The 24551-nt window shown below is 37.6% G+C and overlaps 1 protein-coding gene and 1 long non-coding RNA gene across 6 annotated transcripts in view; one reads left to right on the top strand and one right to left on the bottom strand.

Moving 5' to 3' along the window:
• Positions 1-1313: 1313 nt before the first annotated feature.
• On the bottom strand, positions 1314-3398 carry LOC130417591 (uncharacterized). Its single transcript, XR_008906195.1, has 3 exons — positions 3319-3398; positions 3005-3062; positions 1314-1815 (listed from the first exon to the last, which is right to left on the bottom strand). It is a non-coding gene; the product is annotated as an uncharacterized LOC130417591 (long non-coding RNA).
• A 373-nt stretch (positions 3399-3771) lies between these two features.
• Positions 3772-24551, top strand: part of LOC130417589 (macrophage mannose receptor 1-like) — a 29063-nt gene continuing 8283 nt past the window's right edge. For 4 of the 5 annotated variants that reach the window (XM_056743240.1, XM_056743239.1, XM_056743238.1 and 1 more), the window contains exon 1: positions 3778-3899. In XM_056743240.1, the coding sequence (XP_056599218.1) occupies positions 3831-3899 (69 nt within the window). In that variant the 5' untranslated portion in view covers positions 3778-3830. Of the gene's footprint in view, positions 3900-24551 lie in introns of all 5 variants that reach the window. The other variant, XR_008906194.1, reaches the window with a different exon arrangement.

Below are 24551 nucleotides of genomic sequence, written 5' to 3'. Positions count from 1 at the left end.
GTGAGGGGGAAAGAGCTCCTCTTGTGAACAGGTATGTGTTTTTATTGCATTCACACAAACATTTACAACATTGCAATATTCGCCCGCTACCGCGGGGGGAAACTGATGCAAACAGCAGCGTTTAGGCGCCACCGGCAGGGTCAGAAACTCTCTCCTCCGCTTCACAGTCCCGTCAGGACGACGGCTTGGCAGCTGTTGACGCTCCGCCTTCGTGGCAGGGTCCAACCTTAGGCCCGTACCTCTTCTTAGCTGGGCCCGACCATTGGTTCGGCCGGGCAACCAGCTCACGACCTCGAGAAGCCGGCGCGGGAGCAACGTGCTGTTTGGCCAGTCTCTGCGTGGAGTGAGGCGCGGATGAAGAACGGGCTCTCGGAGATGGTTGATAAGAGCGTCGAGGGAGCACGTGAATCATGGCCTCTTCGCGCTTTTGTGCCTCCCCGAAGCGCTCTACTTACGACTCCACGACTTCACCGAAGAGGCCGGAGGGAGTGATCGGGGCGTTGAGAAGAGACGTACGATAAGCGTCTATTAGATACGCCTATGTAAGCCACAGATGACAGTGGAGGACGACCATAAACCATAAAAAAGGGAGAGACCCTTAGATAAAACATACTGAAGACATGGAATTTCTACCTTATTTTAATCATCACAAAATGTTTTAATTTAATACCTTATATTTGACAATGGACCACAAAACCAGTCATAAGGGTCAAATTTGATGACATTGAGATTAATACATCATCTGAAAGCTGAATAAATAACCTTCCTGTTGATTTGGTTTGATCGGGCAATATTAGTCCAATATACAAGTCCTTGAAAGTCTGGAATCGAGAAATGGCCTTAAAATTAGTCCAGTACAACTCTTTGAAAATCTGGAATCGAGAAATGGCCTTTAAAGTAGTCCAGTTGTAGTTCTTAGCATAGCACAAAAATAGAGTATATATTAAGACGTGTCAAAAATTGCTTAAACTTTCATTTGAATGTTTATTCATTAAATAATTGATTAAATTATGCTTAATAAAAAATAAAATGCTCCACTCAGTCACTGGGCAAATTATTTTTATGTCTTTCTGTTATTCGATATCTTTGTCTTTGAGTTAGATGCTATGAAGGTTCTGCTTTTTCTGATTATTTTCTATTTTTTTCTGAATATATGGTGTTGTTTGATTAACATACATCAAATTTCCAACAAAATGAACAAATCATAAAATTAAATGAGGTAGAGGAACATAAACTCACAGGGAAAGGAGATGATTAAGGATGCAGATGATATAAATCATGTGCTCACATACTGTAAAGCTTAGAAGAGCATTGAGTTAAAGGTACAATGTGTAGGATTTTGAAGGATTTATTCACCTAAATGTAATATATAATACAAAACTATGTTGTGAGTGGTGAAGAAATACCTTACAAAATGAAACGAAATGTTTATATTACCTTACAATGAGCCATTTTATGTATATACACCGCGGGCACACCCTTACATGTAATTTATTAATGTGCACAGCCATGTTTCTATAGTAGCACTACACGGACAAACTGAGCGCGTTTCGTAAAACGAAGGATGCGCGAGAATATGTTCTTCTTCTTCGGCTGTTTTTTGGGGCAGCTTCAAAGCGACTACATAGAAGCATACCTGCCAACTTTTCAAAAAACCTTGGAGTGAGATTTTGTCAGGAGTGATCAAAATTATGCCGCGCATGCAGCCACACAAGTTGGTGCCTCAGATCTCAGAGAATTGGAATTCATTTGATGTTGTACCCTGCATTCTGGTAGGTTGTGCGGAGGCCCAAATCCGTTGATAGGGGCAGCCTACTAGAGATGGATAACATTGGTTACATTCTGTGAATCAGACATAGCTGAAGGTCCGCCCCCAGGAAATTTTGGATTAAGTAGATGTGATTTCCTGCATTCTAGTGGATTTTTGAGTGGTCTGCTAAAGATGTGTAATACCTGAACTTATTCTAATTTATGTTCTTCATAATGACTTGTAGGGCCTTCTAGACTTGAGCTGAACAGTCGACCTGAAAAATTATGTTGTGCCTAAATGACTGCCTATGTACCACAATAAAACCTTATTTATAGACCATTGTTTAGGATTTGACCTAGATAGGTTAATTGATATTTTGATTAGAATGGTATTTAACTCATTCTTAACTGAAACCTAGCCTATGTTGTGAATAATTGTATTCTTAAAGGGGTCATTTGACTCGGCTAAAAGGAATATTATTGTTTGCTTTAGATGTAATTCAATGTGTATACACGATTTAAGGTTAAAAACTGTGTATTTTCCACACACCGATCATGTTTGTATCTCCTCTTTGCTCCACCTCTCTGAAACGCGCTGATATTTTACAAAACTCATCGGTCTGAACAGTGAGGTGTGCTATGTTTGGCTAGGTCACTAGTGCAAAGTGATTGGTCTAATACTGCACTGAAATGTAACGTCTCTTACCATATTCGGAACATCAGGCTGCGCAGGCGACGGTACAATGAGATATAAAAGACCGCCCACCTTACTTGAGTATACATTTGGGCGGTCTTAGTCAAATCAACGTGATGTACATGCGTGGGATGTGGTTACAAGAGGCGTTTCAAGAAGGTCTGGGTTCACATTCGCTTTTAGATTGCATGTATCTTTTGTTCCGAGACTTAATATTTTTGAATTTTATGTGTCTAATACATGCATGGGCAACTACAACACCCCAAAGACAGAGAAAAACACGTATTTCCGCCATATGACCCCTTTAAGAGCGCTTCATGATTAATGTTCAGCCAAAAACGACACAAGATTACTTAGGGAGGGACATTATTCTTCATTCAAAGCCACAAACAACAGAAACAAATAAAGGGCAACAAATAAAGTGCTGAAACAGTACAACTTTTTAAGCAATAAAACAGATGAATTTAATGGGTTTAATAACTCTACTCTCAGTTACAAAAACATGGCTACTTCTATTGCTCAAATTTGTTGTATTTATGTTAAATTCTTTGGAATACATACCTGTTTGGTCAAACAGATGAGAAAAAGTCTTCATCCACACGGAGTCCTTTTCGTTGGACTTTTGATAAAAAGATAAATGTGATAGGAATAAATAAACAATGCTATAACCTCATGTCTTGAGCATGCATTAAACCACAAAGTAAAAAAGATGCTCTCCTGCTGCTTGTTATGACAGCTGAGCTTACATTCACGACAATAAATCGTGTTCAAAGACACGCACACGCGCGCACACACACACACACACATAATTTATTTCAAGATTTAAAGTTTAAGAGAGTCAGTACTCAATTGGACGTCATTTCATTGTTACATACCTAGTCTCAGATTCATCATTAGACTTGAGGTGGTAGTTTCTCTCATTGTCTTTCAGGGTTTCTCTTCCCCTGTCGCTAACTTGGGGGTGCAGCAAGCCATCAGCGCCATCTACCGTCGGGGAGTTTGAAAAGGAACGAACGAGTCTCGCCCCACGATCGTTATTTTTTTTGCGTGAGAAATTGGATGTGTGGCGTGAGTGCGTGTGAAAATAGAGAAATCCGTGTGTCACACGGCGAAAGCGTGAGAGTTGGCAGCACTGTAGAAGGATTAGCGTAAGAAGAGGAAGAACAATAACAGCATTTACTTGTCGTGTTTTTTAGTAGAAATATAAACGGTTCTTTGTTGCAGTAAGAAGCAAAATTTGCGCTTATGGCGGACCACACATACTCCGCACAAGAGCCGTTAGAGCGTCAATCTGTTCGTTCAAAAAAGAGAAAATACGACGCAGCAAGGCTAAGTCGAGACAAAAACGGCAGAAAACCCGAATAAACATCGGCATGGCTTTTCCCAAATGGAGGGCACTGAAGCAGGAAAAGGGTTTGCTAAGCGACGCCAAAGTTGCAAGCTTTCTGCTGGACCGGTAAGTTTGTCTAATTTCCGCTATATAAGTGAAGTGTTTGTTTGATAGCTTTAGCTAATAGATGAGCATGAACATCAAGTGAGTTTTTCTTGTTTTTAGCACTTTGTTATTGTACTATAATTCCTTTTTGCATGGCCGTGTGCAAATCAAGTTAGAAATCATTTTTACAATCATAATTTGCATACATCGGGTGTAAATTATATTATAATACTGCTTAGCTTCTGTGCATACAAATGTGTAATTTAATAATTGATAGGATAAAATCCAAACTTCCACGTTGCATAGTTTATCAGTAATACAGTGTCAACGAAGATTTGAGAAGATACAATTGATCAATTGGGGTGATGCCTTACTTTAGCATTAGCAAGCGGTTTAAATAGGCTGTATGTTACGAACCAAGTTACCGTGCCAAAAAATGCTATGCAAAATAAGCGAATACATCATTGACACAATGTTATATAAGTAACAATAATTTTCACTATAACGATTAGAGTAAATAATGAATTAAGTCAATTTAATTAATTTGTTTTTCTTTGTAAATAAACCACGTCACTTGATTTGCAAAGGTTACTCTCTGCTGTCTCAGACGACGACATCTCTGTCCTGTGTCCGTAACTTCAGTGTGTTGTTCGACTGTGAGATGTAGATTGCAATTATCAACACCACCGATAGTGGCCGCTATCATTTATTGAACCCTTTTGTCCTGTGACGGCAACCGTAGCTACTCTAATAGAAGGGAGAGGATGGTGGCGGAGCTTTAGGTTGAAATTTCCAACTACGCCAATAGTGGTCTCTGTTACTTACACAGTTCACCTTTAATGTAAAGCTCAAGACTTCAATCTGCTTTTACTGCTCAATGAAGTAGACGTTTCACATGCATCTACCACTTTTCTTAGGGATTATAGCTTCATTTACCTAACAGCATAGTTCATGTATAAACAAGAATATTCTAGTTTGCAATCTGAATTAAGATAAACATTTCCAATCTAGCATATTTACATGTACTTAAGTGTTCATAATATTTACTGTGCATTCTCCCCTTTTAAATAAATAAATAAAATAAACCTTTGGGTACAAGACATTTTGTTCTTTCCTGTAACTGACTAAAGACCATTTAAATACACAAAACAAGAGCCATACAGTGACAAGGCACATGATCCATTGTCTAGGCATGGTGCCCCTGGAAATGAAATATTTGGATATCAAAATTCAAAGTCATGTGATCTTAGTATTTGACTCGGACATCTAACCTGGGGCCTGTACCATGAAGCTGGTTTAGGTGGCTAGCCAGCTATGTTTCAGTTTAGTTTGTGCCAACCCTGGGTTTTAGGTACCAACCCTGGGTTTTAGGTACCATGAAAGTAGCTCGGCTTTAATCTGTGTTTGTCGCCATGGTATTTTACGCGGCACGGCTAACCTGCTCTGGGGTAGGTTATGTTCTAGATTCGAGATCTCAGACTGAAGTTTGACCAATCAGCTGTGAGCAAAGAAACATATAGGTCCCCAGCGGCTGTTCTCTGTTGCAATGGCTTCACCTTTTCTCCAAAATCCTGTGGACATCTCCGCGCAAATTGTTAGACGAGCACTTCGTAGAGAAAGAGTTTTTAGGGACAGACAAAATCCCCTTGACTTTCCTGGCGCAGCTGTCAGAGATCCAATCACAACACAATATTTTACTCAATAAAAGCACACTGACACTGCAGATAGGTCTCAAACTGTTTTATTGGTCATGTGGAGGAAGAAAGAGAGCAAGAGAAAATTACATTAATAAACAATCAAAGTGTTCATACTAAAGGGTTACTTGGTTAAAAAAAAAGTTCACATACTGAGATCAGTTTTTTCCAGCTGTTTGATCTCCAATTAAATTTTTTTAATTTGGAACCTCCTCAGCTCATAGTCAAGCTCCTTCAGTGAACGTCTAGTTCTAGACTCCTGTTGTAAAAAGGGCCCCAAACAATCATTACACGTTTTCTGGAGGTTGATCAAATCACAAAAAGTGGCATGACTTTCTACAAACATAGGACTGACTGTAATTTATGTCAAAGGTTTAAAGCATTACCTTGTTCACATTCCTTCTGTAGCCCATTGAGAGGCTTCAGTTTCTGGGGCAGGTTGTGAAAAATCCTACAGTAAAAGAGATGTGTAAGGGCCAGTCACTTAATTATGACATTCAAATGAGTGCCATAATAAAAAGCCCAGTGCATTCACCTCAGCAACTGTCGCAGAACACACAGACAAGTGTCTTCGTCATTTGGTTCACCCTAATAAATAAAAGACCAATGTACAGCATAACTGTTATAAAGCAGGTTATGTTCATTGTGTTCTCTCTTCTGCATACTGACCTCTGTGCAGGAGACTGTGTGCATGTGTGCTGGCTTCAACAGAGACACTGTTTTTCCCTCTACTGCAGAACAGAGTCAGCCATATTTAACTCTTTTTAAAACATTAGTAATGCATTGCACACACATACCCAGTGTCACTTGCTTAGAGGAGCCAGCACCAGGGTCAGACTGTACAGCACTTGCAATCCCATAATCGGCTGCCCCTTATTGTTACTCAGCGCCAACTCCTCCGCCACAGTGTAATCTTGAGGAGGTGGCCCCTTCCCCAGTTTTCCTCATTTCACACTTTTTTCTGTTTGCTGCAAACAAGCGTTAGTTACTAAATGTTCACAAAAATAATAAAAGGTTGTAGTAAATACTCACCACTTTGAATTTTATTGTTATATTTTGTCTTGATCTGCTGCCAGGAACGTTTGGAGGTGGGGTTGCATCTAAAAATCAATGAATATCAATCTTTCTGAGGATGTAATAGCTTAGCCTATACATTCACATTTTACATACATACGTATGTAGACTATGCATGTATCGACACGAATACACATTTTCATTTTAGCATTTAATATATTTTTATATAGCCTAATTAATTTTATATTAATTGTTTAACTTACGCATTAACGCAATCAGCAATCTTCCTCCAAGATTGTTCTCTTGCTTTGGCAGCAGATACGGTGTTACTGCGTGCTTGAAAAACACTTCTATATTCTTTAGATTTCTGAAGAATAATCTCTTGCTCCTGCGCGGAAAAATATATCGCTCTCGCTCTATCCATATTGAACGCGATTGGTTGTTCAGTGCCGACGTCACTGTTTTATGCGCACTCGCGCGTGAAGTAATCATAGCTTAAGGATCAAAGCTTGAGTTGACAGAGAAAGTTCATGAGCTGCGTCATGGTGCCAATAAAGCCTGATTGCATCGATTTGGTTTTGTCGACTCAAAACCAATCCTGTAACCCAGAGTTTGTTCAACTACCATCATGGTACAGCCCCCTGATCTCCTTTCTTAAAGGCGGGGTTTCCGTTTTCTCATAGTCGTTGTTGATGTTCAAATCACCAAAACAGATGTCAGCCGCCGATAGCTATTAATAAAATCTATATTTCAATAAAACTTTTGTTGTAGCCGACTACGCCAACTAGAGTTGAAACGGAGACCCCAGGAACTCACTATCAAAAACAGGTTCTTTATCGGGGAATTGAACAGTGGAAAACAACACCCAGAAATAGCAGTAGAAACTATTTTATTTCAATAAAATTGTTGGAGGAAAGCGATTTAAAAAAAATAAGTCCAAAGTCCAAAAATCCGAGCTCAGGGGACAGTCAAAGTCAATAGCATCTGACTGCAGACGAGATCAATAGCATCTGACTGCAGACGAGATGCACTGTCAGACACATGCACTGTCAGCCGCGCATGCGCACTCGTCACATGCACTCTCAGCCGCGCATGCGCACTCGTCCCATGAACGCTCTAACGTATTTCACAAGGTGAACTGTAAGATTCTATTAATAAAATGTTAAGGTTACTGCTTTTAAGAGTACCGTGAATACTGGTGGTTCAGTTCAAGGCCAGGTATTTATTATAATTATAGCTGAAATACATTAATGTGCATCTGCACTAATAATGAAAATACATAACTAAATAAAACCTTTTCTTGTACACGTAATCTTCCACCCTAAAAATATAAACAAACTCACATATATACATAAATGTCTCATTCTACAATTAACAGGTGCTTGTTAATCAATGGTTGAATGATAAAGTTTTATTATATAGACATACTATATATATATATATATATATATATATTATAGTTTATATATATATAGTTTGTTTATATAAAAATAATTGTTCTAATATTAATTTGTTTTAATATTGCAGGTTAGTTTTGTTGTTTGAAATAAAACATAATTTATTATACAAAGAAACGTGAAGCATTTTAGAAATAATACAAGGGAAGTTGTTCATTTTGTAAAAATAAATCTTGAATAAATCGCATCGTGAGCTGAGTGAATCGTTACATCCCTATATTTGATAGATTTCAACGTCATATTAAATAATTTTGAGAAACACATTGTCAAAAAAATAACTATAAAGTGCAGGTCACCTACAAACTTTCCTGTGAGTTTTCAAGCAACGCTACAAAATTAATTTAGATAACGTTAGTTCTTCAATAAATTACTGTATGAAGAACATGTATCGTTAACCAAGTATCATATGCGATATATCTACCATTGATTATAAGGATTAAGTTAGGTTTCGAAAACATTATCTTATATATTAAAACGATACTTTACATCTATCTAATACTGTATGAATGAAATCAATATACTTACAACATTCGTCTGATAATGTTAAAGAACGTTTTCGATTATATTTGTCAAATAATTCATAATAACACTTTTACTTCGACTTGATCTTGTATGAGAATAAATAAATAAATAAATTGAATATTTAATAAATATACTTATAATTGGCCTGTAGGTGCATTTAATTCACACACGTGTCTGACAGTGCGTTTGTTTGAGTGCGCATGCGCGGCTGAGACTGCATGTGTCGGAGTGCGCATGCGCCGCTGACAGTGCATCTGGCCTGAGAGTGCATCTGGTCTGCAGCTAGACCCTTCTCGGGACGCGGGAGCTCAGCTCAACCAAAGAGGAAAAATTAGCGGTGGTATTAGACACAGTACGTCCGAATTATGTTTTAACCAATGTTTCATCAGGTGAATGTCACGTTGCACAATGAAAGAAATCACTTGTGAGTGTACAACACTTGATTCTTCCGGCTGCCAAATATCACGTTTGATCAGCGCTATACGTAGTCTAGAACAACTGAATCTTTGACGTGCTTGTACAGATTATACATTATGCAATGAATATATCCATGTTTATTTCTTAAGCAAGTTTCTGCATGTCTTACGAAGAAAAAAACATGTTTCTCTTCCATTTACGTGCACGTGGGATATTTTTAAAGGGACACTCCACCCAAAAACGAAAATTCTGTTATGAAACTAGTATTTTCTAAACCTGTACAAATGTATTTGATCGGTTGAAAACAACGATATTTGCTAGAATGTTAGCTGCTGCAAATTCTTTGGCATCATTGACTACCATAGCAGAAGAAAATAAATGGTAGTCAAACGTGACCCAGAATCATGGGCGCCGTAAAGGGGTGGAAGGTTAGGACGATTCTAAGGGCCCAGTCTGATTTAGGGCCCAGAAGAGCAGACCCCCTTTTTATTTTCCTATTTCTTTTCTTTTTTATACATACATTAAATGTGCTAGGGGCCCTCGTGCACTAAATGTGTATTTTGTCCGTTTTGACGATAGATTTAATATTTAAAAAACAAATAATGTATTTACTGTTTCAGTCACACCCCTCCCTGCTCCCTCACAATGGTTCATTCCACCTGCGCTGTCCGAGCTACGATCAATAGTGTAGCGTCTTTTGTTAATTGGACTTGTTATGATGCAGCGCAGACAGTGACACACGCAGACATGTCACATGAAAAGTCAGGGCATCAAAAACGTTAAGAAAAGAAGGAAAGAGAAGACAGAGAACGCCAAAGTCGACAGTATGTCACACAGTTTTTCAAAAAGAAAGGTAGCTTGACCTAATCCTGTATTCCAAAACTTATTTTTGTTGCTACATGACCTGCTTTTATCTAGCTATCTTAGTAAAATAATTACTGAATTATGAACACAGAATCAGCGGCTGCTGCACACCCACGTCCTCCTTCCCCCACGTCCCACGTCCCCGTCTTAATCAGCCGAACAAGGTGAGCCTGAGCGCGAAACTTCGCGAAAATGTTAGCCTCTAAACACGTCTTATCTACTGTATTCGCCACATGATGATAACTTTGCAAAACAAAAAGTAATCTACACGCTTCAAAAATTACAAAATCAGTTTGCCGGTGTGTGTCGTGTGTTCTGTGAAGTGACAGTGCTGCTGCTACGATCGATGCTGTCAAACTTGACGTTCTTAATATGAATAAAATGCCCCAGAAAAAAATTATATAAAATTGAATAAAACGTGTCTCTACTGTAGCTGATGTTTCCTGATTGAGCAGTTTGACCCAGCTGAAGCTTGTTCATGTAAAGTATATGTCAATATGTGTACATAATGTTCTGTTGTGCTTGCAAATGCAATTGAGATAATAAATGTTCTCCCTTTTATGTAAACAAGTACATATTTCTATATTTTTTTCTTGTTTTTGTAGGCTTTGTACTCATCGTTAAACATTTTAACTATGCAATGTGCTAATTATCTTTTTTTTAAGTATACAGGGCATGTTTATTGGGTTAAATTTTATCTGTAAAAAATGTAGGGGGCCCAGAAATTTTGGTTTCCATAGGGCCCAGAATTTCTGGCGGCACCCCTGCCCAGAATTGTTTGCTTTACTAAATATCCCAAAACTTATTTTGTGTTCAACAGAACAAAACAATATATACAATACATAGGAAACCATTCAGATAAAAAATATGGCAATAGAAACGTCTTTAGGCAGTTGTAAACTTTGATTTGACAGAGGGAAAAAATTGGGCTAGTTTTTATTCCTTTTCGGCGGGTTTTGAGGGGTTATAGGGCTGGAAATATTTCTTGGACCTGGCAACCCTGCATGTGACGAGTGCGCATGCGCGGCTGACAGTGCATGTGTCTGACAGTGCATCTCGTCTGCAGTCAGATGCTATTGGAATATCCACTCGAGACTCCTTATGTTGGCTGATTAAAGTCACTCATCAAGTAGAATTATTGCAAAGCAACGTGGTGTGCTTTACTGCACTCTCTCTCATAGCCATAAGCTGTCTCACCGCAAACGAATATGGAACGCGAACGGGGACAATACTCTTACCATGAAACGCGTGAAATTTGGACGCGTCAACACGATCAATTTGGACGCGACTTTTTGTTCCGTGTAAACGCGAACGTTTCTTTCGTCTTAACACGAAGTTTTTGGGCGTGTTATTTGAAGACACGATCGTTTATATCGCCATAACGCGATCTTTTTGGCCGTGTTTTGTTTAAACGAACGTTTTTGTCGCGTCAACAGGTCATTTTTGAGCGTGTTAATTTTGACTCTTATTTTGATACGTGACATACTAATCTTTCTGTTTTAGTTGAACTGCTGACAATTTGATGTCAATAAATAAATTCAAATCACTATATATCGCTGTTATTTAACTGCTTCTTTTGTGCCATACATATATGTATATTCTATCCTGTGTTGTATGGTGTATAACTTATATATTTACGTTTTTATATACAACTTAAAGGTCACTGCACACACATATTACAGCCTATAACATCACTTATGTGTTGTATACGTTTTAATACAGAATTTAAAGAAGATATTTATCAAATAAAATCTATTTGTTGAAAAGGGTTTAAACTATGTTTTTTATGCTTCAATGTAACCATTATGTCCAAAATGCACATATTTGGATAAGGGAGAAATTAAAGGCATGGTTAGAATACCAAAGGACATTAAAGAGACCTTTGTACTGACTCAAGCAGAGATGAACAGCCCTAAAAGGACAACCTTTCCAGGCATTAACTTAAAAACTTCCAGCTTCTTCAATCATGAACAGCTCTGTGGCAGCAGTGGAGTCATTTAGGTTCCTGGGCACCACCATCTCTCAGGACCTGAAGTGGGACAATCACATTGGCTCCATTGCTAAAAAAGCCCAGCAGGGGATGTACTTCTTACATCTGCTGAAGAAGTTCAACCTACCACAAACTCTGTTAAAACAGTTTTACTCAGCAGTCATAGAGTCTGTCCTCTGCACATCCATCACTGTCTGATTTGGCTCAGCCACAAAGTCAGACATCAGAAGACTACAGAGGATGGTTCTGACTGCTGAAAAGATCACTGGTGCTCCCCTGCCCACCCTCCAAGAACTGTATACATCCAGAGTGAGAAATAGGCTCAGAAAATCACCCTGGACCTCTCACATCCAAGACATCATCTCTTCACAATGCTGCCGTCTGGTCGGCGCTACAGAGCACTGAGCACCAAAAAAACGGACACAAAAACTGCTTCTTCCCTCAGGCCATCTATCTCTTGAACAGTTCAATGTTTTATACCCACCGTGCATTCAATAACTCTGTGCAATTATACGTAAGTGCAATATTAATTATATACTCCAGATTATACACCATCTATTTTTATACAACTTTTTCTGTAAATTGTATTTAATTCTGCTGTACATAGCACATACCTTGTATTACAATAGTCGATTCTTAGTTTTTACTTGTATATTTACATACACACATAGCTTTACTCTCTACGTCTAAATCTTATGTTTATTATATTGTATTTCTTCTTTTTATACCCATATACCCATAAATCATCTGTGTACTGTATTCTATTGTGTTATGGTCTCTGTGTACTGTTGTTGCTGTTTCTGTGTACTGGATGCTCCTGTCACCAAAACAAATTCCTTGTATGTGCAAACATACATACTCGGCAATAAAGCTCTTTCTGATTCTGATATTAAAATATAAGAAAAAATAAAAGAGTGTGTGGTTTTCATTGTCATCATTTCATTTATGATATCATATGGAAATTTACACAGTGGTCGAAAGTTTACATACACCTTGCAAAATCCTAAAAGCTTTTTCAATTTAATTTTTTCAAATAAGTGTAATTTTAAAGATTTGTTTTTATTTTAGTACTTCCCTGAAAAAATTATTTCACATATATTCTACAAAACAGAAAAAAACGGAATATATAAAAAATCACACCGTTCAAAAGTTTACATATTGCTTATTCTTATAATACTGTTTGATGTACCTGGACAATCAATTATAGTTTTTGTGTTGTCTGAGTGTTGTTTAAAGAGTTTTTTGTTTATGAACCATTTAACTTGTACACTGATCTTCAGAGAAATCCTCCAGGTCCTGCACATGTTCTTTGATGTTCAGTATCGTCTGCATGTCCGACCTCTGTCCTGCAGTAACTCTGATGTTGAGTTGATCTTTACACACTGACATATAATAGTTGTGTATGAGTGCTTGTTGTCAGTCTGTAAAGATGATTCTAACATTGTAAAGTCACAGCTGGACAAACATGCAGAAAGTGCTGAAAAATCAAAGACCAGGGAACAGTTTAATGGAACAGGACAACTTTAAACCCTTAAACAACTATCACAAAACCACACACACTGTCATTGTTTTCCCAGGTCTCACTGTACTGTATTAAGAATCAGGTGTATGACTTTTGACCACCATACTGTATATCTCTTCATAGGCCTGTCTGTATGTAATGAGCAGGGCAAATTTCAAAGTAAACGTAAGGCAATATGACGCTGTATAATGCTTTGTAATATTAAAATCACCCTGTGTGATAAGAGGAAGCCAATCCAATGCAGTCCGTAAAGGTTCTTTGACAGTTTAAAAGTTAAAACGTGGATTCTGGGACGAAAGATGAGATGACAACCCATGACATAGGACTGACATCACAACCAACGTATCACTCAGAACTTCTACGTTGGCTTACGAACATGCCGATGTACAATTACGATCTCATTCGCGAACAAATGTTGCGTGTGACGGTTGCATAGGTATTTGATTACGTAACAGATGTCGATGATCGTGTTGACGCGTCCAAATTTAACGCGTTTCATGTTAAGAGTATTGTCCCCTATGGAACGCCAGGAGGGTCAAAAACGTGCGTATTTTAACGCCTTAACAACGCGTAGAGTACGCGTTGTTTGCGCGTAGAGTACGCGTTGTTTGCGCGTAGAGTACGCGTTGTTTACGCGTAGAGTACGCGTAGTCTACGCGTGAAAAATCGACGCGTACTCTACGCGCAAACAACGCGTACTCTACGCGCAAAGAACGCGTACTCTACGCGTGACGTCAGACGTCAATTTCGCGTGTTTTTGAACCATCCGGCCACTTGCCCAGTTTGGACGTGTAAGCCTGATGAGTTCCCATTGGCTGCCGAGCGGAAGGGTTAAACCATTACTGTAGGCCTAGGGGCATTGCCTTCAATTTCTGACTCCCTGCCATCACATTGCATGTAACATGCGAAAGATCCTCTTATCTATTTATGTATCCAGTTATCTAATATGCTATTAAATATAGATGTTTTATAATCTTTTTAATCGTTTACTGCCGTGTCATGTTAGTAACCGTTTTAGCAGAGACAATTAGTTGATAAAAGACACACGCAATGTGTCAGTTGAAGTGGTGTAGGGGTTAGAGTCGTTGCTTTGTTGCAATATATTTTGGTGTCTGGGTTAACGTAGGATCGAAACCTACTCGTCGCTAAAACTGATCCTCCTTTAACAAAATTTGTTTTAGAAATCCTCTAGCCACAGTTTTAAGCCCTATCTATGTATACATACGTTTATTATTTTTTAACTTCATGAATCAGTACATTTATTCATGTATAACCAAATAATCAATAAAACATTTCAATAAATTAAAAGTGAAAAATTGGACGTAATTGCAACTAGTTTCTATAAGGAAATACAGCTTCAAAGGCAAATGTCTGATCACAATATCCACTGCATACAGGATGAAGGAGGTATCACTTGTGATATGCCTATGATTTTACAAGAATATTTATATAAACACTGTTGTACTGTTCATAACTGTTGTACTGCTTAATTTAATAAATTGTATTACTTTTTCATGATTCCTTGATAAATGTAAAGAAATAATAAAAAAATCTTTGTCCAAACTTTTGGCCAATACTGGATGTAAACAATAACTGGATAATATTCAAATTCTGCTGTTATAAACTATAAAATACAAACTAAGCCATTACAGGGTAGCACTGATTAAAATATTAATCTATATTAATGTTTGGTGAAAATGGCATGGTTTATGTCTACACAGGCAAAAAAAAGAAGGTCAGCTTTTAAACAATTTTAATCTGAAGTTTAAATCAAGATGTCACATTACTAATTTTAGCAGTATAAAACTAATATACTGTATTAATTCACAAACATAACATGCATCCATTTAGAAGGGTGTGATGTAAAAAAAAAACTTTTCATGTGGAAAAGTATCCAAATGGACTCATAGGCAGAAGTTTACTCTTGTACAATAGGAATCACAGTTTGGAGTGCATCCATGGCCTGACTATTTACAGGTCCTGCAAGAATGTCTACTTCTTGGAGTTGCCGCATCTGTATTTGGCTAGGACTGAACTGGTTAAAAGGAACACTGACTAATTCCTGCCAGTTCAGCACATGAACTGAAGAAACTGCACCTTGTGTAGCTGTGTTGTTTTAAAAAAGCTCAGCCATGGCAGTAAGTTGTTGCTGCTTTGGAATAATCCACATTGTGAAAAGCGCTATATAAATAAACTTGAATTGAATTGAAACATTTGCTTGATCCTGTAACATATAGAAATGTCAAAATGAGCCCCTTTGTCAAGTTCACATATTCCCCTTAAGCTCCACATTTTCGCAATCTCTACATTACATTGAAACATCAGCACGTATCAAGCGTACGCATAGTGTAAGTTCTGACAGGCCAGGTTAGTCAATCTTGCTGTGATCTCATCGGGTGCAGCTACTCAGTGTAAACCAATTTGATCCAACACATATGTTGTGTCCAATTTAAGTTGCCTTCTTACAGCTCCTCTACTGCTGTTCTGTCGTCCCAATCTTAAAAATCCACCCTCTTTCCCAAATCCTCATCATCTGACATTATCAATCAGGTACTTTCTAATTTTATCCTATATGTTATTTTCCCTTCTGACATGTACGAATTATCTTTTATGTGATATACTTCTAATATCTAAAATGTGCATAACTATTGTGAAAGGCATGTCTGAAAATTCTTCTGCTTATATAACTGTTCTGGTTCGGGGATATAAAAATTGCTGCACTCTAGATGTGTTCAAGCAAGGCTGCATGAACAGGCACAGAATTTGGCCAGAAAAGTTTTATTCTGCTTTTTTCAGGCTTGTTCTGCCCTTTAATAGCACCGAATAGCTTCCTTTGATTAACATTTAAGTGAAATAACTGAATATTAACCTAATCGAAAATGCTCATCTTAGAACAAAATTTGAGATGGCACTCAAAGGCTTTTGCATCTGAACTCTTCAATTGTAACTATAGTAATATACTATAGTTCTTCTGATGTGATTACAAGCATCCATGCTAAATCCAAACTAGGGATGCACCAATATGTTAATTTAGCATTCTTTAACATTGGAAACCGATTACAGATAACTTAATATGTTAGTGTCCTAATATACATTATTGTGAGCCTGAAACAAAAGACAAAAAGTGGACAGGTAAACCAGGTAACATTTAGTACTCTTTTTAAAAAAAAAACATGAACTAGTCTATATGTTGAACGTGTTTCCAGTTTTAAGTTCCTGGGGACCCATATTTCGGAGGACCTGTCCTGGACCACCAACACCTCATGCCTGGTCAAGAAGGCTCACCAGCGTCTCTTCTTTCTGAGGACACTAAAAAAGAACCAACTGTCTTCAACTATCCTGGTGAACTTCTATCGCTGCACGATAGAGAGCATCCTGACCAACTGTGTCACAGTCTGGTACGGGAACTGTTCTGTTGCTGAGCGCAAGGCACTGCAGCGGGTGGTGAAAACAGCCCAGCGCATCACAGGGACTACACTCTCTTCCATTGAGGACATCCAGAAGAAACGCTGTGTGCGTCGAGCTCACAGCATTCTCAAGGACTCCTCTCACCCCGCTCATAGACTGTTTACTCTCCTGCCTTCCGGTTGGCGCTACAGGTGCCTCCGGACAAGAACCAGCAGACTAGGAAACAGCTTTTTTCACAGAGCTGTTTCATTATTGAACTCTGCTCCCCCTCTGATTCCACTACCCTCATAACTTTAACTATAATGCTGCTATAACATTGTTTACATTGCACTACAGGGCTGCCATGCATGACTGAACTGTACACACCAGTACTTCATGTATCTGCTCTACCGGACTGTTTACACACACACAGCATCATTTGCACTCTATACTGCTCACTTGCACACAAGGAATATTATACTGAATGCTCATTTGCACTAATGGACTACTCTCATAACTGCATTACCTCATCTACTGCACTGTAACTTCAATAACTGCACTAACTCATCTACTGCACTGTAACTCTATTAACTGCATCTACTCATCGATTGCACCATAACTTCAATAACTGTATTAACTCATCTACTGCACTGTGACCTTAATAACTTCATCTACTCATCTATTGTACCATAACTTCAATAACTTCATTAACTCATCTACTGCACAGTAACCTTAATAACTTCATTAACTCATATACTGCACTGTAACCTTAATAACTAATGTCTGTAATTATTGCACACTCAAGTCACTTGCACTATTGTATAGTCTATATTGTTATCTGTTCATAACCACCTGTACAGTATTGTTCACAGTATATATCCTTCTGTATATATTGTCCATAGTACATACCGACTGTCATACTGTCAAAGAACATTTGTATAGTATTCTGTATTTATTCAAACTGTATATCCTGCACTTGCTAATTGCACTTCTGGTTAGACCTAAACTACATTTCGTTACACTGTACTTGTATATGTGTAATAACAATAAAGTTGAATCTAATCTAATCTAATATGAAGCCTATACTTGAAAATAGTTAAATTTTCTGGTATCATGATTTCATAAACAAATCAATGATATTCTTCCACAATTCTAACACGTCTCAAGACAGAAAGCATTCAGATAGCAATCGGCATTAAACAGTATGCTTTTGTTTCCAATTTACACATTTATAAATATCTACATTCTGTATCTACTACACAAACAATGTTTTTCTAATAGTAGTAAGTAAATGATCATGACAGAAAAATTAGACTGTACTGGATTTTAAATGTGAGCATCGTGAACCCGATGTGGTTCAATCAGAAGAAGTCAATCATAATTTATCGGCTCAAATATATCGGCCTAATTTTATTATCGGACCGAATCTGTCTCTCACCACACCCCAATAATTCATGACAAAATGTTATGAGGGACTTTCAACTGTTTGGGGTTTTTATTGACTTCCTCCTTTGTCGTTTCAAATTCTTAAATAAAATACCATTTTAGTTGATTGATTAAATCAAGATAAAATGTATGAATGATAAGCCCCACCATCTCACAGCACATAAACTAAGATATATATATATATGGCACAACAAGGGATTGTTCTGTGCACATCGATTACGCAGGTTTGTATATTGGCTGCTCCACTGCATTGTAACACGACCACATATGCACACCGACACAAAACACAAAAAGAAAAATGAATTTGACTATTTGTATTTGAGTAGAGACAAGAAAATATTCATATAAAACCCTGTGTTGTGTGTGCACCGTTTAACCTATACCTACTTATTTCTCTTGTTTTTTTTTGTGTGGGTAATATGTGGGGATTATATTTTCATAACACATCAGAAATGTTGTAATGCTGATTTTCTTTGGAGAAGAAATTTATTTATCCCTCTATAATTTAAATTACAGACAAACCTTTTGTAGAAGATATAGAAAACCAGACCAAACATTAGATTCTTAAGTGTGAAACTAGTTTTATTCATACTGGTCATATTCGTTCAAATGAATATTCATGAAAACTAATGTAAACTTTTTCATTCTAAACATTTATGCTAGCTGTTGTGACTATTATTGATGGGCCAGCATGTCCTTATCTTATGAAAGCAGTAATTTGTCTACGCTTACAAATTATGTGTTCAGGCGACAATGAGGTTTTTTTTATATTTGTTTAATGTATTTTTAAAGAAAAAACGGATTTCTATGAATTCACTTTTATTTATCTTATATTTCAATTAAATTGTATTGTAAAACATTACTTTATTTTCATCAAGTATGATGAAACTTTAAACCTATTCTTCCTAACTGCAAAGAAATAAAAAAGGTCTGTAGCCAAGGTTTGAAAATTAGTAAGACTATAAAACCTACAATTCTATAAATTATTGAACATGAATAAATTTACTGATTCGTGAAGTTAAAAAATTAAAACGTATATATCTATGGACAGCGCTTAAAACTGTGGCTAGAGGATTTCTAAAACAAATTTTGTTAAAGGAGGATCAGTTTTAGCGACGAGTAGGTTTCGATCCTACGTTAACCCAGACACCAAAATATATTGCAACAAAGCAACGACTCTAACCCCTACACCACTTGAACTGACACATTGCTTGTGTCTTTTATCAACTAATTGTCTCTGCTTAAACGGTTACTAACATGACACGGCAGTAAACGATTAAAAAGATTATAAAACATCTATATTTAATAGCATATTAGATAACTGGATACATAAATAGATAAGAGGATCTTTCGCATGTTACATGCAATGTGATGGCAGGGAGTCAGAAATTGAAGGCAATGCCCCTAGGCCTACAGTAATGGTTTAACCCTTCCGCTCGGCAGCCAATGGGAACTCATCAGGCTTACACGTCCAAACTGGGCAAGTGGCCGGATGGTTCAAAAACACGCGAAATTGACGTCTGACGTCACGCGTAGAGTACGCGTTCTTTGCGCGTAGAGTACGCGTTGTTTGCGCGTAGAGTACGCGTCGATTTTTCACGCGTAGACTACGCGTACTCTACGCGTAAACAACGCGTACTTTACGCGCAAACAACCCGTACTCTACGCGTTGTTAAGGCGTTAAAATACGCACGTTTTTGACCCTCCTGGCGTTCCATAGCGTAGAGTACGCGTTCTTTGCGCGTAGAGAACGCGTTGTTTGTATGGCGTTCCAATATGGCGCTCCTTTTATGGCGTTCCTAAGGGTCCAAATACATGACTTTGCAGCACACATTCGTGTCACTGAACGTCTAACTCCACGTCTTAACTTTTTTTTTATTCTGCTATTTATTGCATTGAATTCAAGACGCAGACGAGACGTTGACGTGACGTAGACGTCACGTAAATCACGTGCAGCAGTGAAGCGTCCAGTTAGGCGTCACGTGTCATTCACGTGTAGCAGTGAAGTAATTTTTTGTCATTTTTGCTAACACGTGTTGTAACACGCTCCTATACACGGTTCAATGCAGTGTGTCAAGCGTCTACTTTGTTAACTTTCACTTCACTCATTCCTCTCACTGAACGTGACGTCTGCGTCTGTCCTAGGAACTAATGATCATCTGTTGTTTACTTGACATTCTGTTAGTTGTGTTACAAACTGGTAAGGACCCGCTGTAAATCTTAGTTTATGCAGTTTGTAATGCTCTTCAAGCATTCTTGAATTAGTACTTATTTGTTTAGTACTAATTCAACTGCATGAAAGGTGCATAGGTGGAAGAATGAAGAACTGGTTTAGTCTTTGATTTCTATTGCATTGTGCTTCTCTTTGAGCCACTCCTTGGTGGTCTTAATAATATGTTTTAGGTCTCTGTCATGTTGAAGGCCGATCCACTACGCATCTTGAGTGTTCTTGTTGAGGTGAGGAGGTTCTCGTCCAAGATTTAACAGTAAATGGAACCGTCCCTCACCTCCCCAATCTGGTGAAGGCATACTGTTCCCATAGCAGAGAAAATGCCCCAAAACATAATGTCCTTGACTAAAGAGACAGTGTTCTTGGGGTCATAGTCAGCATTTCTCTCCCTCCAAAAACAGAGAGTTAATTTTGGCTCCATCTGACCACAGCACTTTCTCCTAAGCCTTTTCTGGATCATTTTACTGTTGATTTCTTCCATTTCCAAATAATCACACCAACAGTTGTCTCCTTCTCATTAAGCTTCTGTATGTAGCCCAAAGCATTGTGTCAGTCTACAATCTTGTCCCTGATAACCTTTGACAGCTATTAATCTAGTCTTGACCATGGTGAAGAGGTTGCGATGGAATATACAGATTGTGATGGCAGGCTTCTTTTTTAAACCTAACAAACTGACATCAGGAGTAATTTCCTAAAGTGACAGGAGTAATTTGTGTAACATATAAGCACATAACCTATACCTATTAATACAGTATATAATCAGTGGGAGCCAGATCAAATACTAATTTTACTCACCGAATTGCAAAACAATTTATAACCTTTTTTTAATGTTTCTTTTTATGGATTTTTGATTGATGTTCTGTCTCTATCCTTTAAAGTAAAAACTACCATAAACATTATAGAAGCTTAATTTCTTCATAAACAGGTAAACTTTCAAAATCCGCAGAGAAATGTTCCCACTGTATGGAAGTGATGCAAGAATATTAAATCTCAGTTAAGGTACTCATAAGGTTATAAAGGCTGAACGTTGGGTTATGGTTTCTAAAGATGTCAGTTATGTTATTTACGGGAAAGAGAAGTTGAACAATGTGGTCAAAAGTATGGAAAGTGTAAAAGAGTTAGAAATGTAGGGTTATGGTGTGAAGAGAAATGTACATGGAAGACTTATGTTCAGCCAATTAAAACAATATGCACGGTGAGCAGAAAAACATTCACTACTAGATATATAATATGTACATTATTATAGCTTATATAGCAATTTTCTGATATCCATGGAGGGATCTAAAGATCTGAGGAGAAAACAGCTTTTCAAATTAAACAAGAAGAGAGAACCCAATTATAAAAATATTTAAGATAGTGATAAGAGTACAAAGGACTGAAATAAATTTATATTTTAGCTGGGTCCAGTCTCACGTTGCTGCCCTCGAAAGTTCGATAATTCCCACTTATATCCGTAAGTAACGTCTTGATTTAGTAACATTAAAAGTGTTTAGTAACATTAAACATTAATGTTACATTAAACATAAATGTTACCAATAATTAAGTAGCATTAAAACATTACATAATTATCTGCTAACAGTAATACAGCAACGTAGCACTATTTCCAGGGCCCGGTTTTTCAAAAGTAATCCAGGATTTTGGATATCGGATTGGATCAAATCTTGAAAATGTGTTTTTCAAAAGAAAAAACGGATTACATAATCGGATTAGATTACGTAATCCAATCTTGGTTTTGATCCGGATCAAACCTTTAGTTTGGGTTTTTCAGAACTTTTTTGTAGGATTTGGATCACTTTGTTCCAAAAAATCTGGATTAAACTGATCCCATCAGAAGGGTGGATTCAGCATGGATTCAATGCCCAAAATGTAATGAAAACTTTAAAAATGTATCAAATAATACTATATTTGGATCATGCAGTATCTTACAAGATATCCTATTTATTCATAAGGTTTTAATTTTATTTGTTCATCCGTTAGGCTACAGTGATTAGGTTGGCTTTAACGTATTCAGCCTTTCAGTAAAGGCCTACAGCAAAGTAGAAAGAGTTTGGCCTCATAAAATAATCCTCCAAACAGCTGTCAAAATTGACCACAAACAATACATTTCATTCTGTCACTAATTGATATATATATTCATCACAATCGAAAATATTTTTGTTTTTAGAATATTTATTAGTGATGCATGCAATGATTACAGAATAAACCAAAAAAATGAAGAATGGCAATCACTGATTTTTGAAATCCAAAACATATCCAAAAGAACGGGATAATTTGAGTGAATACATTTTCCACGTTGACCAATCTCACGTGTAGGGCGAACGGGAGGGGACATGCTCGTTTCACTAAGTTTTGTCGTGGCCATGAGATATTACCCCTTGGGAATGTGATAATATGTTGTGAGCAAGAATAAGCAAGGTCAATGTGAGATCAGTCAAATGATTACAACATACTCAAACTTTAATTTACTATTCCAAAAAGAAAGAATTCTCGCTTACTTTCAGTTAATAACTGTTTAAAGGTATTGTCAGTATAAACACATAAAACTGGTTGTATGTTCAGGCAGACGCAGACGTTGCGTTCAGTGAGACGCAAACGTCACGTTCGGCAGTTGGGCGAGTCAAGCAACAGACGCAGACGTCACGCTCGGCAGACGCAGACGTCACGCTCGGAAGACGCAGACGTCGCGTTGAGTGAGACGTGTGTGTGCTGGGTAGTTATTGTTTTGGACCGAAAGGGACGCCATATGTTTGCGCGTAGAGTACGCGTTGTTTGCGCGTAGAGTACGCGTCGATTTTTCACGCGTAGACTACGCGTACTCTACGCGTAAACAACGCGTACTTTACGCGCAAACAACGCGTACTCTACGCGCAAACAACGCGTTAAAATACGCACGTTTTTGGCCCTCCTGGCGTTCCATACTGGGTAGTTATTGTTTTGGACCGAAAGGGACGCCATATAAACGGCATGTGCTACAGTCTGCGTTGCCGATTGCAAAACGTGATCGGGAAACAGTTTGCCAGAATATACCCTGTACACGCCCCAATCTCTTGTCTCCTCCCCCACGTCAAATCAGGGACACAAAGCGAGGCGCAAAGAAAAGTGAAGAGCAAAGAGAAAACAGTGTCGCAAGGGAGCGATTGGCTGAATCGCGGATTTAAAGGAGCGACGCAAAGGAAAAGATGTGTTGCAAAATTATAGCTGCTGAATTCTTATTTTGCTTAGCTTGATTTTTTCTCTCTGTGCTTTAATTTTCTTTTGCAGATTCTTAAGTTTTACTTGCGAAGATGAAATTTTTTGCTTAATACCCTATTTTTTTGCAAAACGTATGTTTTGTTTTGTCTGTTAGCCATAATAGGTATAAAGCTGTCCAGACAAATGCTTTGACAAAGTCAGAATGCGAATGAGAGCCAATATTGTAGCTTGATTGAGGGGTCTCATAATATCCTGTTGTCAAGGCATGTGAAATGACCAGATTATGACTGCAGTATTTACATCTTAAACATAAATTAATAGATTTTAAAATGCATAAAGTTTTGGATTTAAGTTTTTGTTTATGTGAGTTGATTTTAATATTTTGTAATGCAAAAACAGGAATTGGTTGATTCATAGTTTCAGGTACACTAGGGCCCGGTTTCAAGTTTTCGAGTTTAGTTTAAAACCGGACTAACCCTTGAATTGGTGAATTTAGGATATATATTTTCCCCCTTGAAAAAAATCTTGAGACAAAACTATGGCGCTGACATACTTAAAGATGTTAGTTAAGACTACTAAAACAATAATTTTAGTGTGGGATTAGCCTATAATCTTCTCTGTGAAAACATGAACATATGTCCTAGGCTTTTTACCCTATGTTAATCCCTGACGCTGGAACATGCATTTACATTGAACTAGGACAAACCAACACAGACATCTAAATTTGCCTCCTTATATTCATTACACGGCTCTAAATGAGTCAAATTATATGTAAATTTGATGCATAATAAACAGGCATCCATAGACCTCTATGCTTTCAGGGAGGAGACTGGGTGGGATTCATTCTTGTGAAAAAATAAAATATGTGACGTATAGTATGGAGACTTCTTATTTTGATTAGTTATTCATGAGCTTTGAGTATTACATGATTCTTTTCA

This window comes from Triplophysa dalaica, chromosome 3 (assembly GCF_015846415.1).
Source record: "Triplophysa dalaica isolate WHDGS20190420 chromosome 3, ASM1584641v1, whole genome shotgun sequence".
NCBI classification, from domain to species: Eukaryota; Metazoa; Chordata; class Actinopteri; order Cypriniformes; family Nemacheilidae; genus Triplophysa; species Triplophysa dalaica.
The sequence above is the reverse complement of the archived record's forward strand: the minus strand, read 5'-3'. Positions and strand labels throughout refer to the sequence as shown.